At 37.3% G+C, this 19,099-nt stretch overlaps 1 protein-coding gene across 4 annotated transcripts; it reads right to left on the reverse strand.

The window, feature by feature from the left end:
* Positions 1 to 15: 15 nt before the first annotated feature.
* rps6kb1a (ribosomal protein S6 kinase b, polypeptide 1a) lies at positions 16 to 13,873 on the reverse strand. Of its 4 annotated transcripts, none has more exons than XM_052568265.1 (15): positions 13,516 to 13,873; positions 10,650 to 10,693; positions 10,406 to 10,523; positions 9,919 to 9,987; positions 8,988 to 9,135; positions 8,798 to 8,855; positions 7,909 to 8,009; positions 7,692 to 7,782; positions 7,139 to 7,229; positions 5,728 to 5,835; positions 5,569 to 5,631; positions 5,398 to 5,475; positions 5,159 to 5,266; positions 3,703 to 3,815; positions 16 to 3,199 (listed from the first exon to the last, which is right to left on the reverse strand). In XM_052568265.1, the coding sequence occupies exons 2-15, from the start codon at positions 10,673 to 10,675 to the stop codon at positions 2,956 to 2,958; spliced, it is 1,416 nt and encodes a 471-aa protein (XP_052424225.1). In that variant the 5' UTR covers positions 10,676 to 10,693; positions 13,516 to 13,873; the 3' UTR covers positions 16 to 2,955. The 4 variants fall into 4 exon arrangements, 3 of the variants coding, with proteins under 3 accessions (XP_052424225.1, XP_052424224.1, XP_052424226.1); XM_052568264.1 differs by lacking the exon at positions 13,516 to 13,873 and adding an exon at positions 11,686 to 12,062; XM_052568266.1 differs by lacking the exon at positions 13,516 to 13,873 and adding an exon at positions 11,592 to 11,716.
* Between the last annotated feature and the right edge of the window lie 5,226 nt (positions 13,874 to 19,099).

Genomic DNA, 19,099 nt, shown 5'->3' on the forward strand with positions numbered 1-19,099 from the left:
CAGGTTTGCTTGGTGAATGCTTGAATTCAACTTTATTGATTTTGTGGAATTCACTAAGGTTAAATTAAAATTAATTTTAAAATAAAGACAAGCAATCACAAACACCAGATATGAATCAATCTCGCCATTCCATACTTTACATCCATTCATTGTTTAAACCAAACGTGCCACTGTCTAATAAACACAGCACTTCAAGCATTTTAAAATGCAAAATGTATCCTCGTCTGCATCTCAATTCTGTGCACAGGCATTTTCTTTTCACTTAATAATCAAAAAAGTTTCAGAATTGGTTCCAACTTTAACTTGAGTACCACAGTTTTTCAAGATCAGGTTCAGTTCAACTCTTGATAAAGCTCAATCATATACCACAGTACATTTTTAGAAAGAACATATAATAATGAAGATAAAAAAAAACAGACCATTAACACACAGCACCAAGTGAAGTCTTAATATTCCAACATGACTGCAAGAATAAGTGGGAGACGGATTCAGAGGTTTTAAACCCAAGCCATGAGTCTTGTGATTATATGGACTGTGCTCATGGCCACAAGTGATACATAAAGCCATTTACGCCACATTACAGCACCATCTCTCTCAGCCAGCATTGCATAGAATAAACTGTAGATATTTGTGTACTCAAAGGCAAAATGGGATGCTTCCATCGTCAAAGTACCAGTTAAGAGGCAATTTAATTAAGCTGCTGGTCTCACAGATTTCAAAATCAAAGACTTTCACATATGAAGCCATTACTGGCTGCTAACTGCCACAGTACAGCATGCTGTTGTTTATCAGTAGGCACTGTATCTGACAGCTTAAGATATTCACAATCATGCTTCCTCTGCATAGTGAGTACAGCCAATTATTGGCTTGATGGAAACTGCTGCAAAGTCCAGACAGTTCAATCGGAGCAATGGCCTTGTAATGTCCAACCACAATTACAATCTACACGACAGAAATTAGAGTTTGAGGATGTGAGGTTGACATCACATTCAATCAGTGAGTTACAATATTCTCAAGCAGAAAACAAGCCTATTTTACATTCCCATGGGGAAAAAAAAAAGTGTTATTCAGAAATTGTTTAAATGTGGTCACACAGACGCTAACGCAGTCTCACACGCAGACGTTCATTGATAACAATAACACTTCTATGAGCACAAATGCCTGTGAAACACGATACAAAGAACCACCCACGATGGCTTACGTACAGCACCATCTTAACAAGATACAGATTCAGTGTCCATCAGTTCAAGGAGTCACTTCATCATACAATACAGACTGTATCTGTAAGAACTATAGTATAAGGAAAGAGCACCAACAATCATGAAGAATCATGTCTATGTACAGCAATGAAATAATTTTGTTTGTTTTTGAAAGATTTACTACTTTATTATGCTTCCATCATACTGGATTGATCTAGAATATAGATTTTCTTTCCCCTTAACCACATATATCCAAGCTTATTTAATCAAAATTCCATAAAACAATACATTTCTAGTGTACAGTGCACATCCTGATAACATTGTCAATGTCCCCAGGAATAAGAAGATTGTTTTGACTCCAACACCATTGTAGAAAGAAGTACTAAATAAAATAAAATTTAAACAGGGCTGGCATGTGTTCATGTTACTAATCTGGCTAAATCTTGAATAGCAATTTTGACTATAAAGAATAAATTATTTGCATAGTTTACAAAACTATATGGCACCTGAAAAATAAATAGGTCAAAACTAAAAAAAAAAAAAAAAAAAAACAATTACTGATAGGGACGTGTTAAGTGTTAAGAAAACTATTTCAAAACTCGTCCTGGTGTCTTCAGTACTAGGGTTAAAAATTAAATTAAATAAGCTTTCTGTTTAAAGTCAGTAGTATTACTAGAATTTGTGTTTGTGGATGTGGCTTACAAAGTAACTGTACTCTGGATTACAAGGATTTATCCAGTATTATATAGTAAGAATGGTTTTTAAAATTCTTTGGTCAGAAGATTGGTTGTTAAATAGCTTTTTACTGTTGAAAAGAAAAACAGTGATTTGATGCACAGAATGCAGGCGGATTCATACTTCAATGTAAATGTAATACTAATCAAGTGCAGATCTAAATAAGAGAATAATACCTTGAGGTCACCTAACACGGTCTCATTAACTCACAGTTTAAAAAATAAAAAATCAGCTTACATTTTTACATCATAGTTTATCATTTGTAGGTTAGACTAACACGACTATAGAGCTCCAAGTTCCCTGTGATTCTAGGCGTCCTATATGAATTAAAGATCAAAACAAAGCAAATCAGACCGATTCCTCAAGAATGTAGACCTGGATCTTCTCACCATTTGAAAAAGACAATTCACCCAACAATTCAAATTGTGTCGTAATTTAACCTCATGTCTTTCCGAACCTGTATGACTTTCTGTTCTTCTGTGAAACACAACAAAAGACATTCTGAAGCACGATTCAACTGTTTTTATCCACATAATGAAAGTCAATGGGTCTAAAACAACAAAATGCTGAGAAAATCTTCTTTTGTGTTCCACAAAAGGCAAGTTATACAGGTTTGGGATGACAAAGGTGAGTACATGACAGAACTGATATTTTTTGGGTGAACTATCCATTTAAATACTGTTACTTTTCGTTAGAACATACAGTCACGCCAAACAGTGGCTCAAACTCGGTGTCTCAGATCACTTCAAATATACAACAGAAGATACTATGTATTCTCCCTTATGTTTCGCATGAACATGGCATATAAAAGATAAACTGAAAATCATGCTCAGAGTGGCCTGAAGTGCAAGGTGTTCCCTTTTTCAAAGCAAGCAGCAGACCACCTCACCATAACGCAAGCAGAGAGAGGTCACAGCTCTGCATTCTCGCATGAAGCATACTGGTGCGGCAAGAAACTGTGTGCAGAAAGGCCTTTTGGGTAATTTGATAAATTCCTAAAATACAAAACTTAAGATGTTCATCAGTGATTCATCCTTAAATGCTTGGGTCTCCTGCCGCCCGCTGGGTGAGTCGGTTTCACAAATGACCCAGTGTTGGATGGTTTTTTGATTGGGAGAGGGGCTGACACTTCCATGTTGCTGCTAATGTCCATCTGCTCCACATTAGACACCTCCATGGGCGGCAGGAGAGAGGAGGTGGTTGTGGGGACTTCTGGGAAGGGTGGACCCCGAGACCAACCGTCTACCCCTTCAGCCTTCACAGGGCTGGAAAAAGCAAGTATGGCATCACGGGTTACGGATCTCCATTCATGTTAAATTACAAATGCAAAACCAGGATAAACATGACCAGATAGGCATGTTACAGCATGTACATAATCTTGGACTTAAAGCCCAGATAAATGAAATCAATGTCATTCCCTACAAAATCACAGGGCTGCCAATCAATACACATTTCGATTAGTGAGTATATGTAAACATATACAAAGGGTGTTTTTCCGCCTACTGATTGAATACTATTAATTCTGACATTCTATTTCATGTACTGTTTTCCACCTACTATATAGTTGGGAAGCAAGCATATCTGGACACAGCATGTGATCTTATTTTAATGATTCATTCTTAAAAGTAATCTGTTTCTTCAAATGTAGATCATGACTAATCTGGGGAAATTTTTTTTTTAACCCAGCCCTACAAGATCATAAAACTGGACATAACTACTTTATACACACTTCAAACTGTGAATCTAAGTGGACTGAGAAAAACATTACCTCACTGGTGTTCTTGGGCTTCCCAGAAGCTTGCGAGGTGAACGGGATTTTGGTTCAAAAGTGAACTTCTCATTGATGTTTTCCAGCACAGATGGAGCTATGTATGTAAAGCCCTGAGGAGATACAACATCCGAGAAGAGATTAAATGAAGAAAAAAAAGAGTTTGGGTAGACAAAATAAAAGGGAAAAAAAATAGATGAGTGCAGAGGATGTGCAATTATGATGAACCAAAAAAAAAAAAAGAGCATGTCACGCTAAGAGCTGGAAAAAACAGTAATAATACAGACCAGATGAGAGACATTATCCCTTTCTCGTAAGTTTGTCTACAAAAAGAACTAATTTACCACACACTCACAATGTAGGTCGGAAGTCAGAAATGAATCTTGTACACATTCTCGAGTGCTCTACGCAGCATGCTGATGATAATTAAGATTAAATGGTGTATAAACAAATTTGTAGGCTTTGGTTGGGTTCTTAGGTTTGGACCATGGTGTCACGTACACTAAGGCCTTAGTGGTGAGTAATATTACTCTACATGACTGAAGAACATCTTTATTTATAATAAATATCTACACTAGCAATAAAAAGGTTTTAGAAAGAAATTAACAATTTTTCAAATTGATTAAAGTGATGGCAAATACTTATTTGTTACAAAAGATTTCCATTGCTAATAAATGCGGTTTATATGAACTGCTGAAAATGTAGTTTTAATATACAAACCTGATTCCAAAAAAGTTGGGACACTGTACAAACTGCGAGTAAAAAAGGAATGGAATAATTTACAAATCTCATAAACTTATATTTTATTCACAATAGAATATAGATCAAATATCGAATGTTGAAAGTGAGACATTTTGAAATGTCATGCCAAATCTATGAAATTTGAAATCAACTTATTTTTCCCTTAAAATTATACATTTTCTCAGTTTAAACATTTGATATGTCATCTATGTTGTATTCTGAATAAAATATAGAAATTTGAAACTTCCACATAATTGCATTCTGTTTTTATTTACAATTTGTACAGTGTCCCACCTTTTTTGGAATCGTTTGTATGGTTGGTTTGTATTAAATATATTCATTTTAATATATATTTAAATATAAAATAACAACATTTCACAATATTACTGTATTTTTGATCAAATAAACGCAGTCTTTGTGAGAATAAAAGCCTTCTTTCAAAAACATAAAAATCTTGTGACCCTGAATGGTATTGTATACAAAGTAAGAACCCTATACTATCAGTAGCCCATAATATTGGGAATATCGTACTTGTAATATTTTATATTTATCTGTTACTGGCTAATAAACATTAAAAAAAGTTAATTATTAGTGCATTTCAAATAAATGTAATTCAGCTGGAGTCCTCACAGCAGTTTAATGTTGTTGCAAAGACCACACATTTAATAAGTGCAGAGATAAATTTAGCCAAAAGTGACCAGGGAAACAAACTGACCAGGAAGACTTGGTTGGCGCTTTCGCTGAGTGTCGAGTCATCGGGACTGTCCACGGGAGTCTGACTAGTGAACTTGGAGTCGAACTGGCTAACATCATCTGCTGAACGCTGTAGAAATAGAGATCTGTGAGGAGTTATTATCAGATACTACATCATGAGCTCTATAATAATAACAACTATAAACACGCAATAAAAGAGACAAACAGTTGATTGTAAAGAGAGAGAAAACACTCTCGTACCAAAACAGGCTTAAAGGGAGGTTCAACTTTAAAAGCCAGCAGGTCATCCCAGCTTGTATGTCTGAAGAAGGAGTGGGCCTAAAAAAATTAAACTTTTTAAAATATGTAACACTCCACTAGATGCAATCTCCAGCTTTTATGATAAGTCCACCGTATCACAAGGTCAGATACCTGGACATCTAAAGCATCTCTAGGACCTGCTCCCATCCTCGTTGATGCGTTTCTTCTCAGCAGCTGGGTGTGAGAAACACACAAATACATGACCCGGTTAGTTGAGCAATAGAAGAATTCCACTTTGGTATGAAACCTGATTGACCTCGAGACTTCTACCTTTTTCAGAAGGTCCCGTGCTTCTTGGGTGAGGTAAGGTGGAAGGTTCAGTTTGCACTTTAGGATTTTGTCTATGGTTTTTTTCCGATTCTCTGCAGTGAACGGTGGCTGAAGGAGAATGTTAAGAGGTTAGTCTGGGTAAACTTAGTTTATACTCTGTGCACAAGTTTATAAGACACTCGATGTCCTCACATCAATGCTTGTTTTGTTTTTAAATCTGTCTGAAAGGGAGGAAATTACATTCAACATCTAGCATCTAGTCTAGGCTGATCCACACAAAGCCAGAGTTTTCCCTATCCAAACTTTTTTTTTCCCTCGTTCTGTAAACATGGCCTTTTCTCAAGAAATATCTGCATACACACCAAACCACTGCAACCAACTCAAAATGATGTAGTATACATGCCAGACCAGTATGTGGCACTGTAATTCTGCCACAGAGATACACTAAAACTGGTTAAGGCTACACAGATTCATCTACTGGGCATGCACACATCATTGCAGCATATTTTTGTCACACTGTACAACGATAATTACTGTTTTTGCATTATCTTAAGAGGTAGGTTTAGAATTGGGGTAGGTGTAGGAGTTAATAAAATACAATCTAGCAGGTAAAAAATTTTATTAATTGTTTTTTAGCTTTATCCGTTCTAGCCACACCTCTAAAAATTGAGAAGACGACTTGGAGCATGCACAGAATGGGGTGATGACATCATTGTTTCACAAAATATACGGATTGGCTGTACACATGAAAACGTAAGGGCGTCATTTTTTTGTTGTTGATCTATCCTCTTTGGGACCCGGTTTTTAAAAAAATACTGGTTTCAGGCTCACAAAATTCAAGCCAGATGCATCTGTACGAAACATTGATATGATACAAAACGTTTACGCATACAGCTAAACTCATCTCTGTGTGGACGGGGCTTGAGAAAAGTGGATGTGGTTTTGTAGGAGCAACTCTGTATTAATGCCAACATATTTAAAATAAAATGTCAAACAAATGTGCTGTTCAGGTGTCCGCATACTTTTGGTCATGTAGTGTTGGTTCCAGGTTTTATTTTAAATTTGTTTAAATTACCTGTTTGGACAAAGGTTCCATCAAAGTTATTTTTGGGTTCACACAGTCAAAACAGTGTCTACAGAGGTCAAAAACCAGGTCAACAGAATCTCTGTCTAGCAAAAAAAAGTGTCAATAGAACACCTCACCTATCTATAATGAATTTTCACACGTATTCCTAGTCAAGATGTAAAACTAAAGTAAAAAGAATGGCAGGAGGTATTGATTGCCTTCTGAATATTATGTATATATTTATCTACCGATATAATATACAGCTTTCTGACCTACTCTAACTGAATGGAAAACATTAATGAGGAATCAACATATCAGAATGGAGAGGTAAGATGGGACACTCACAGCTCCTGTCAGCATGTCATACATCAGGGCTCCCAGACTCCACCAGTCCACAGCTCGGTTATGGCCGCTTCTCATGAGGATCTCTGGTGCCCTGAAAGAGGAAGAGGACAAGACAAACAGAGAGAGAGAGAGAGAGACGAAATGAATGAGTAAAGAGAGAAAAGGCCAGCACACCAACCATTTATTGTGCTGCTGTCTTTTTTTACTTTGACCTAAATGACACCAGAGGCCCCAAATAAGGCTTCAGTTGACATGATTGATGGAGCCTCTGACCTCCATGAACTGCTCTGCATGGACTTCCAAGAGGCCACAACGTTGAAAACATGATATCATGCGCTTTTAAAAGTGAAGTTCAAGTTGGTAAACAAAACAAAGCTCACTTTCTAGCCTAAACAGGTCATTCATTTGAGAAAAAGAAGCAAAAAATGTTCATGGTTTGTACAACATCAGCATCAACCCATTCTGGTGAACTGTTTTTACAATAGCCATTTAGACCTAGAAATTACTTTAAAGGTGCACTAAGCAATATTTGAAAATGTGTGTTTGTACATACATGTACTCTATGGTTCCACAGAAGGTGTGTGTGACGGTTCCATCGTGGATCGACTCCTTACAGAGTCCGAAGTCTGTCAACTTCACATGACCTGAGATGAGAATGAAATGAGGACATCCAGAGGAGAACAGTCTTTATTGAACAGACAGTGCTGCAAGTCGGAGGACTATCTGGGATAAAAGGACAGAGGTGTGTGCGTATGAGTGTGTTTTATTACCATTGTTATTGAGCATGATGTTCTCTGGCTTCAGATCTCTGTAGATAATGCCTTTCTGATGAAGGTGACCCAAGGCCATGGAAATCTCTGCCAGGTAAAAACTAGGAGCAGGAAATAAAATTAGAGGGTGGTAGGTAAATAAGTAAATAAATTAAAGGTTATAGAAGTTGAAAAGCTCACAAATGAATTAAAACATTTGTTTTCCTTGTTAAACAAAATGTAAATTTTATTATTATTGTATCACATTAAAGAAACAACATTTTTTTTTATGGATTTATTTATTTTTGTTTCATATTTATTTTGATGTTATTTCCCCATATAAATTAGGGTTCAAAAGATTCCTAAAATATAGTTCAATAATCATACAGGCCACTTTTTAAGGTGATTCATTCCTTTATGGAGTTTGACAGCTCTTGGTCATAATAAACTGTTGTACAGAAAAGAACTGCATGAAGACTCATTAAAAATATGTTTAAATAATTAAGTGTGTGTTTGTGTATTACAAAGTAAAAAAAAAAAACACCATACAGGTTTGGAATTACTATAAAGGTACGAAAATAATGACAAAAAAAAAAAAAAAAAACATTTTGGACATGACAAACCCTTTAATAATTCACATTTTTCTCCAAAGCATCACATATGTGTATATATATATATATATATATATATATATATATATATATATATATATATATATATATATATATATATATATATATATATATATACACACACACACACACACACACACACACACTACATTTGTTAAGCCAATGCATTTTGAAAGCCTCCTGGAGAAGATCAACGTTTACACACAACAAAGGTGTTTCAACCAGATAGCAGACAGGCCATCTTGACCCCTGATAAGACTGATAAAAGCTCCACTTACCAGGCTGTGTCCTCCAAGAAGATCCCCTCCCTCTCCAGCTGCATGAACAGCTCTCCACCTGTTACAGAAACATGAACAGGATTCAGGTTTTTTTTCTCAAAACCAAGACAAATACTGCTAGAATTTATTTCGGTTCAGGATTTGGTGACTTTTGTGCTCAAGAAAGCACCAGTAGCTATTAAGAACTCACCGCTTAGGTACTCCAAGATGAGGTAAAGTTTGCCTCCAGTCTGAAAGGCGTATATGAGGTCCACAATGAAGGGATGCTTAACTTCCTCTAGGATGCTCCTTTCTGCTTTAGTATGAGCAGTATCTTTTGCATTGCGAGCTATCATGGCCTGTTGAAACAGACAAGAGTAACAGAATACATTAAGAGATCTTGTGTTCTTAAGTATATGTCAAGCACACAAGCAATGTCTGTACGTTTTCTTCCTGTGAACATCTATTCGCTGGAGGGTTGTAACACCCCTAACCATAGCTGTGAACTCATCAGGCTGGTTTCATTAATGCTTTTAACTTATTGCAATAAACAGAAGTGTGCAAATCTAATTTGGGAATGGAATCCGGAGCATTTAAGTCATGCAAACCACAGAGAACAATGCAGCATCAATCTCAAAATAATTAAACAGCCTCAGTACACAGCCATCGCTTACACTCCTTCTGTTATAGAGTGGTGTCAAGATAATTTAGAATTGATAAGAGCAGATCCACATTCTGTTGTATCATATTGTGACCACATTATATCTTTCTACAATGTTGATATATGGCCAAATTAGACTGCATTAAGCATGCTTTTATTGTGCCTTAAATTAAGCAAAGTCATATTCTACTATTGAATGCTACAGTGTATTTCTGTTATGATCCACTTGTTTGCAAATGCAAAGTGACAAAATTAGTGATTCTAATATTTAAAAATGTTATCAGCTGTTGTGAAAAGGAAAAACACACTAAAACTATACAAACAAATCATTATCGAAACTGTTTATAGGTAATGATGAAACATTCCTTAGACATTATTCACAGGCCTGCAGCAAACCACACCAATACAATCTGTTAACCAGCAGGACCAGGCACGATGGAACAACCCATGCTGACTTTCAGGGAATTTTAGGGGGCCATACCTTTTTCAAGACCTTCATGGCAAATATCTTCCCAGAATCTGCCCCTGTTACCTTGCGAACTTGAAAAACCTGTTTTTTTTAAACAGAAAAGGATTGTTAACATATATATAGACTAAGTTGGCAGTCCAATAAAAATGGCACAGTTAGATCTACAATAAATATCAAAACGAAAACTAAAGGCATTAAAACCTCAGTCCAAACAAATTACGTACAATATTGTTTTCAAATGTCAGTGCGATTTTTTTTTAAACAAAAAAGAATGGATACCATTCAGCAAGGACGCATTAAATTGATCAAAAGTGACAGTAATGACATTTAGAATGTTACAAAAGATTTTTATTTTAAATTAAAGCTGCTTGTTTGAGGTTTCCAACCACAAACTTTTAAACAGAAGTGTTGCCTGCATTATTTTGCAGCATTATTTATGCATTCAAACTACACCACATGCAGGGAGGAAACTATGGGTAGCACTGCTATTCTAGCTTACCTTGCCATATCCTCCTTTACCCAAAACACGGAGCAACTCAAAACATTCCGGACGGATCTGCTCCGTGCCTTGATTTACACTCTTCTCAGAGATCTCGAACTTCTCACAGTCTTCCATACTGCTCCAAAACATTCAAATATCAACATTTGAATTAAAAAGAAGACATTCCACTTTTTGAGAAGTTTAATTGAAATGACATCATCAAATTAGACAAATATAATTAGGAGCAATTTGACATACTCACAATTCAAAGCCACTGCACTGGTCCATGCATTCATTACTCTTGGCCTGTGGACAGAAACACATTTTTGGTGTTTATGGTAGGTTCAGAGTGTCTGAGGTGTGGACTGCAGTTTTTCTTGTATCTCTGCAGCTTTTCACTAAATGCACAGTGTGCAGATCTGACACGGCCATTAAAACTCAATCTGTCCCAGTGACTGACGGGCACTGGCTCTTTTCCATCAACTGGAGTTATCAAGGTCACTGATCACCATTATCACATTACAAGACCCAGTCTAACAACAGAGAGAGTGTCAGACCAAGGCAAGATGGATCTACAGAGGGGCAAAGCTAGTCTAAAAATCTGACATGAGAACTTGTCAAACTTTTGAACACTTAGCCTCTTAAATCTATTTTGTTTTAATTTCAGTAATACAAAAAGTAGCTGCAGCTGAAATGTTTTAAAAGTTAATTTCTCTCATATTTAATACGATTCTGAAGTGTTCAGTCATTCGTACAGTTAGGACTTCATACACCTAGGTTTCCAAAAAATCTAGTTTAAGCAGGTAGTGGTTTCTAGCTGGTCTGAATTAGTAACTATGTATAGCTAATATGTTAATTTATGCTAAATTAGCTAGATAGAATATCTTCAGTTTGACCAAACTGGTTTATGGCTGCTCCAAGAAGATCCACCATATAAACAACAAGCTAATGTCCAGCTCAGACCAGCTAAACACCATCTTAAACTAGCTTAACTATATTAAGGTGTACTCTAAAATCGTATTAAAACAGACAAATATGTCTCCTTATAATAATGATATTGCCATGTTTTGACATTATGTCATGGCAAGTACCTATAAAAATATTTCCTCTGTAAAACATTTGAAACCATATTAATCATATAGAACATGGTAAATATTAAAGGTAACGTTAATGGTTTACTACAGTAACGTTACAGCCATAGTACTTTTCGGCCGAAGCGTGTAAGGTGCCGGGTCGATCTTCAGGCCGGTCCAGGCGATGCGGAAAAACTGAAACCGAGCCGGTTACCGGTTACATACCCCGTCGGCGAGCTCCTCGTCCGACACGTTGTCCTCCGGCGGGTCTAGGTCGATATCAAACACACCAGCCATGGCCACAGTCTCTTTACACACCCCAATACCGGAATAACGATGAATACGGACACCTCATGGTCCGGCACAACTCACCGACGCCATAACCGGCTCCGGTAATTTACGCAATGTATTCTTACGTAGATTAACTAGTAAACGATAATCACGACGAACAGCGAGTTTCACAGAGCGTCCGTGCGCATGCTCCGTATTGTGTAAAACAACTGTCAACAACTACATTTACGTTTTTATTTATTTAAACACAAATGTCTTCTATTTTACTCCGGAAGGTTGTAGCTGAGGTAAGTGGGTGTAGGCATACAAAAAGAAATGTTTATAGGAAGCTAATTTTACCTGTAGTACCGCTGCACTGCCGGCAGGTGTCGAAAAAAACCTTGTTTTGCTTTTGGCAAGAGCTTCAAGTGCCTGCTGATAGTAATTTTGTAAAAGGTAGCTATTGCATAATCAGTAGTGTGCCTGTTTTCAAGCATACTTTATTTAATTATGAAATAACTACACGTTTCTTCACCTGATTAGAGGGTATAAAGAAAGGTTTTCCTAAATTGTACACCGAACAAAGATTGGAGTTACATTATAAAATACTATTTCAGTCTTTCTGTTTCGAATTTGTTTCTTGACGTTTCTTTTTAACCTTCTTTTTTTTTTTTTCAAAGTTAATCCCAAACTTTTTTTTTTTTAGTATTTATACACATAGCCTATATACTTACATTACATTTTATGGTATCATTAAAATATTTTGTGTTGCTTTGGAATATTTGTGACCCTGTAACATAAGTAGCACGGGTATGTTTATATCAATAGCCAACAAATACTGTATGTGTCAAAATAATCGATTTTTATTTTATGCCAAAAATCATAAGCATATTAAATAAAAATCATGTTCCATGAAGATATTTTGTAAATTTCCTACCGTAAATATATCGAAACCTCATTTTTAATTAGTAATATGAATTGCGAAGAACTTTAAAGTTCAAGTTTAAAGGCGATTTTCTCTTATTTTGATCTTTATCAAATAATTGTCTCTAAGCCAAATATTGTCCTAAACCATAGGCAACATCAATGGAAAGCTAATTTATCCAGCTTTCAGATTATGTATATCTCAATTTTTTTTTTTTTTAAATGACCCTCATGACTAATTTTGTGGTCCAGGTTCACATTTGATTTTGTGTAGAATAATTAGGCCTGTGTCTATGAACGTTTAGATTTGGCAGGATATCGATGTACGAAAATTCTCATCTTTTTCCCAGTATTTGATTATTCATGAAGGTAAATTCATTTCGTCCTATCCTAAACTACTCAAAAGTCAGCAAGCTTGGCAAAAAATGCAAGCTAACACACTATACATTGTTACAAAGTGCTGGATAGCCACAATTCTCTGCTCCCCACTTTTAAAAACCACATCAATGGATCACAATGGGCACTTTGTGTCACATATGCTCCTAGCGAGAAAACACACACACACACTATGCAAATTATAGTTACAGGGACTTTCCAAAGTTGTATGTTTTTAAAAACGAGGCACAATAACTCATTCATACTTTACACAACCTGACACCAAAACAATGGTCATCACAATGTATGGCTGTTGATATGACTGATAATATAGCAAGCCATTTGAAGCTTAATTGTTTGCAGTAAAAACGGGCCTCCTGTTGTAGATTGTTGACTATTGTTCTCTGTTCCAAAATGCTTAGAATGCGAGCAGGAGTCTAGCAGTTTCTCAAGGTCTCATTCTTCCGCTAGATTAATGATACATACCTGTGGGTTTCTGGAGAGGTAAAGAGGTCCAGGATCTGTGTCAGGTAACGTTTACACCTGGTTCTGAGTCAGCTTGGGTGTGCCAGTATTCTCCTATTCGGTGACAGCACATCATTGATTCATGTGACAGGTTAAAGCCCCCGACTCACCTGAACTTCAGCAAAGTTTTAATTCTGAATACACTTGATTGCACTTTTGAGAGCTGTAAACTGTAAATGGGAAACTTTTGCAATTTTACCTTCACCCAGATAACATGCACTTCGTAAAACGTGAGGACACTTTAATTTAGGCCAACACAACTGTTAATATGCATAATAGGTATGCAACTGTTAATATAATATGCATCATTTTAATGCGTACCTTTTATATTTAAATTTTTTATTTTTATTTTTTTTATTAAGTATTGAAAATAATTTTCAAAAATGTTCACCTCTGGCCCCTACTGGTTGCTCTAGGTAAGTTATGCACGTTGAATTCTAACTGAACCAGCAAAAGTTCGGTGTTGGGTCACACGCTAATCAAGAACACCTGACCTTATTGTGCAACCTTCACAATAGATTGGTCATAAGATGGAGGAGGGTTGTTAGAAAGCTACAATTGAATGTCAAGCCTTATTTGAATATTAAAACCGGTTTAAACGAGTGATTTGCATGAAGGCGAACCCTCAGGCGAAGCTCCTAACTGTAGTGGGCGTGATCGTTGCTGAATTAGTCGCATCACTAAAGGAAGAGTCACCCAACAACTATTTCATATGATATTATACAGAATATTATACAATACAAATATTTTAGTATTTTTTTATATATATATAATCAGTTCTTATTGGCGCATAAAGGAATAACATTTATTACGGACTTCAAAATTGTTTCAGTTAGGTTATATATTTTAAAAAGGTTATCTATTTTCTTACACATGTATTTATGTATATGTATATAGTACTATTTTATTTTTATTTTTGTTCACCTAAAATTCTTAACTTATAATTTCTCTAACCTGTAGCAATGACATTTAATTGCCTGCAACTGTTGCATGACATATTGCTCTGCATTAAATAAACTTTCATGTGAGAAAAACATACTATTAAACTCAAATAACAAGATAAATAATTGCTCATTTTAACAAAATTTAACAAATTTAAAATGTAAACTGCAAATTTAAAATGTAAACTTTGATCTTAAAATGTAAACTTTGATCTTAAAATGTCTTACATTTTTTATTTTACCTGAACTTTGAATATCAGAGTTTTTTTTATTCATCTTTATTTTCATACATATGTAGGGATATGTATAGTATTTTTTAATTTTACTTGCTAAATTTTAAAACTTAACATTTTTTAATTCAAATTTCTTCAGCTTGCAAAAATCACATTTATTAGCCTGCAATTATTGTTGCATTGCAGCACACTAAACGAACTTACAATATATTATACAATTCAAATAATAAAATGTACAAAACTCAACTCAAAAACCAGGAGACGGGTTGACATCTAATTCATTCATCTTTATTGATTCACACTCAGGACACATACAGACATACATGAATGGCAGAGGGGGTTCCCTAAAGTACAGGATGTTCTGAACAGTTAGAGGAAATGATACGACTCTTCTGTGAAAGACAAGCAGGTCACCCTGTGGTTTTACAATGGAGAAAAACAGATGGAATTGCTTAATGAACATCTTTTTAATTTAATAACAAATACCAGTTGCTCATGTTAGATAACGACTGAGCAGTTATATGACATAGAGAAAAAAAATGTAGAGCAAGTGCAAATGAAGGGGTGGGCAAAAAGATGTGTCATAACAGAGTGTGTTGCAATAAGGTGTGTTCTTTCTGGATTCTCAAGAAATTCAAGTGGACAAAACCTAGTTTTGAACGTGCGCTCGCGCACACACACACGCCCTTCAACGAGAAAGGCTACGCAGAAACACGTCAATTACGCGCTCTGTAAACACACACACATCGGAAATATTTCTTTCATAACGACCCCTCTAAAATTAGACACCAATATCGAGACAATAAATAATAATAATAAAAAAAAAAAATTTTCAGTAAAAAAAAAAATATATATAGTTATAAAAATGACAACTACTTATAATAACAAAACAGACAGCGATTAAAAACGAAGATGTTTACAGGGGGATGAAAAAACCCAAAATGTCAGACAGCCTACAGACTGTTGTCGCCGGGCGAATGTAACAGCCAACACCAGTCTGATAAGCTATTTGACATACTGGGAGAGACTTGTCCACACCGATAAAGAAACATAATGAAGAATTAACTCACTTACCAATGATGAGACGAGAGGGTGGGGCTGGAAGAGGGGCGTGGTCATACATTCTAACAATATAATGATTTAAATCCCGTTATGGAAGAACCGAAAGCTTTATTCCCCTCATTCAATGAAGCACTGTGTGAGATAACCGAACGCTGCTTCTCCTTTCTGTCTCACCCTGGCTGTGTTTCGAATCCTAGCGAGGCTCCTACCTAGACAGCTTTTTCTGGGGCAGCATCGTCGCGCTCTAACGTTAGAAAGACTGTCTCGCTGGGTTTTTAGATACAGCCTCTCTCGCGCGCTCCACTTCGCTCTCTCCCTCTCTCTCAGCAGTGTTGCCATATCCACGTATTATAAGCCACTTTACATCAAGTCGATTTTTAATTCGGGAAATCGCGCCTTGCCGTTTTTGGGTTTGTTTGCATAATAATTCAATACAATTTACATTTTTCTTGGCCAACATTTTTTAATTCATATTACTTTTGTATAAATTAGATTTTAAATGTATTAATTCAGATATCCAATTACATGTGCATTTTTTTCAAGTGTATGAAACGTAGTTAATTAGTCAATGTCATAAAAACTGTTTATGTAAATCTCTGTAATCTAAATGTTTCATGCTGATCAATAAAATCGAATGTTTCCAATGGGCTGCTTTTCTCACGAGATCTGGCAACACTGCCTCTCCTCTACTCCAGCAGCGGGCAGTGCATTGAGTTCAGCTGAGAGTTCGTTTAAGGTAACGGCAAAAGAAACTCCACACTGTTCCATTTTTTTATACGCCTGCAGCTTCCAGACTCACATACCAGGGCAGCGATACAAAAAGGCACCGAAAAAACATTTCACAAGCAATTAAAAGAAAAAAAGACGCGAAAAGAAGCGACGCACAAGACGTTTGCCTAGCTGCCTTACGTTATGCCACCAGTGCAGTGGTTCTAAATCTGGTTCCGGTGCCCCCCCCCCCCCAACACTCCAGATCTGACACACCCATTTCAGGACGCGGAGCCTCTAATAACGAGTTGAATCAGGTGTTCTAGATTAAAGAGACGTCCAAAATGTGCCGTTTTGGGGACCACCACGGCGCTAGCGTTGCATTCGTTTTAACTACTCGACACTGTAAAAGAGGCAAGATACTAACCTTTCAAATTGACAGACAATCTGTTAGTCAAATCCAATCCAGCAGCGAGCTGCGAGCATCCTCCCGCGTGACCGGATGCTCATCGGATGTAACCTATAGAATATGAGCGATAACGAGCTACGCGCGAAACGTGGCAGCCGCCTACGCACATATGTGCCCGAACACACGCGCTTCTTAATCTTATTGAATGCGTAATTGCATCTGTTGGAGTGGCCCTGTAGTGAGTCATGTGGTTACACACACACACACACTCCTTCTCCCTCTCCTCTTTGGATCTCTGGAAACAAAACAATAACTCTAGACGAAAGGAACATTATGATTCACCAAGCTTTAGAACGCAAGACGATCTTTCCTCAGAAGAACTAATGTAACGCAAGCGACTTTAGAGTCAGTGTTACTTTACATTAACTTCCTGTTATTGCTACCTAAATTCAAATTCTGAATCTAAAATTATACAAGCACTTTGAATTGGAATATGCTGGATTTTTAAAAGCACATAAAGTCACTAACAATGAATTTTAAAATTTGCAATCTGTCCCTTAAATGTAACAGACCACACACAACATAAGCCACAGTGCACCTTAAACCATTGGGATCAGATAACCTGTGCAAGATAGAGCTGAGAACATGAGTATCTCAGCACAAACCACCAGCTAGCAAGCACATTAAAAAGTAAAAATGTTAACCGATAGCCATGTTACAATAGAAACCTCAAAGAAAATTGAGAAAAATAAACCTATTATTCTAGCAGTGGCTGTCATGAGATTGAGGAAGCTGTTGGATTTTAGGGTAAATTTAGTTCCTTGATTTAGTTTTGCTTTATAAGGTCGTTGGAAACCAAAAGTCTATGATGCACTATGCTGATCACCATCTTCTAAAACCTGTAAGGAGAGAGTAAAAGACAGTCGATTATGCTTCATCATCAATGCATTAACTCATCAGAAACATCTCAGGTTAAGCAATCACTCATCTCCACGTGCATTTCCCTCCAATCTCTCTCTGATTCTTTAAAACAAGATTTACGTTAGTGACACGTGCACGGTGGCATCGTTTCCTCCTGCCGGTTGAACAAGCCCGCAGCTTTCCTTAAGTAACAGCAGTAGGTTCAAGTTACCAGAAAAAAGGAACATTGTTCCAGAAACATCCGTAATCTCTCATTGTGCAACTTCATCTCTTTCTTTCTCTCTCTTTCATTTCCTCCTCCCACACGTACACACACACATGCACGCAAACTGGAAAAGCTCTTTAGATGAAACGAAGGATTCGCACATGGGCAGACGAAGGTAAAAAAAAAAAAGAAGGTGTAGCTCTTTGTTTCTGTGCGCACTTGTGAGGGAACAGCGGTGGCAGGAATCGTGAGTATAGCCTCAACCTCCCCCAACCCTCCTCCTCCTGCTGCTTCCCTTCCCAACATCCCCCGACCCTCCTCCTTCTTCTTCTTTTACTCCCAGGGGCCCCTCCCGTCTCCGGCAGCCTGCGCTGGGTTCAACAGGGTTCGGCTGCTGAGGGGGGGAGGGGGGTGAGTTAGTGTGACGTGGGGGAGTGTCCGGTTCACTCAAAGAGCTCGGAGTATGACTCAGCATCCCTCCTCAGCCAGACCCCGAACAGGCCCCCGCGACCAACCACCGCACGGCCCTCGCGGAGCCCCTGACACTACGGTCTGCCACATGCAAACAATAACACCTCAACAGAATCACACGGTAGAATAAAACCAGTCTCAAAGCGATAATTAGGGCAGGGAGGTAATTAGGATGTGGAGCAAAAGAGAAATAGGGGTGCGCGTAATAAATTAAAAGGAGGAATGGTGGAAAAATAAACAAAAATACAAAAGCCACGTCTGGGATTGAGGCAAATTTAAAGGTTAAAAGAGATGAGTGATGGGACTTACGATTGGGGTGGCCTCTTCTGTGCGCCGCCCGTCCGGTGTTGTAATTTTGCCCTCTGGGCTTCAAGGTACTCCCTGAAAGGCTTCTGTAGAGAGGCGCCAAACAGGGGAAAAGCTCTGTGACAGAAAAGGAGAAGAGGAGGAGGGGACGAGAGCGGAGAAAGAAAGGGAGGGAGAGCGAAAGAGAGAGAGGTCACATAAATTTCACTTACCGACTCTGAAAGGTCAGTGAGTTTCCTTTACCCCGATTCTCCTCTCTCCGCTCACAGAGAGAGGGAGATAGAGACCG

Source organism: Carassius gibelio, chromosome B10 (genome assembly GCF_023724105.1).
Source record: "Carassius gibelio isolate Cgi1373 ecotype wild population from Czech Republic chromosome B10, carGib1.2-hapl.c, whole genome shotgun sequence".
NCBI lineage: Eukaryota > Metazoa > Chordata > Actinopteri > Cypriniformes > Cyprinidae > Carassius > Carassius gibelio.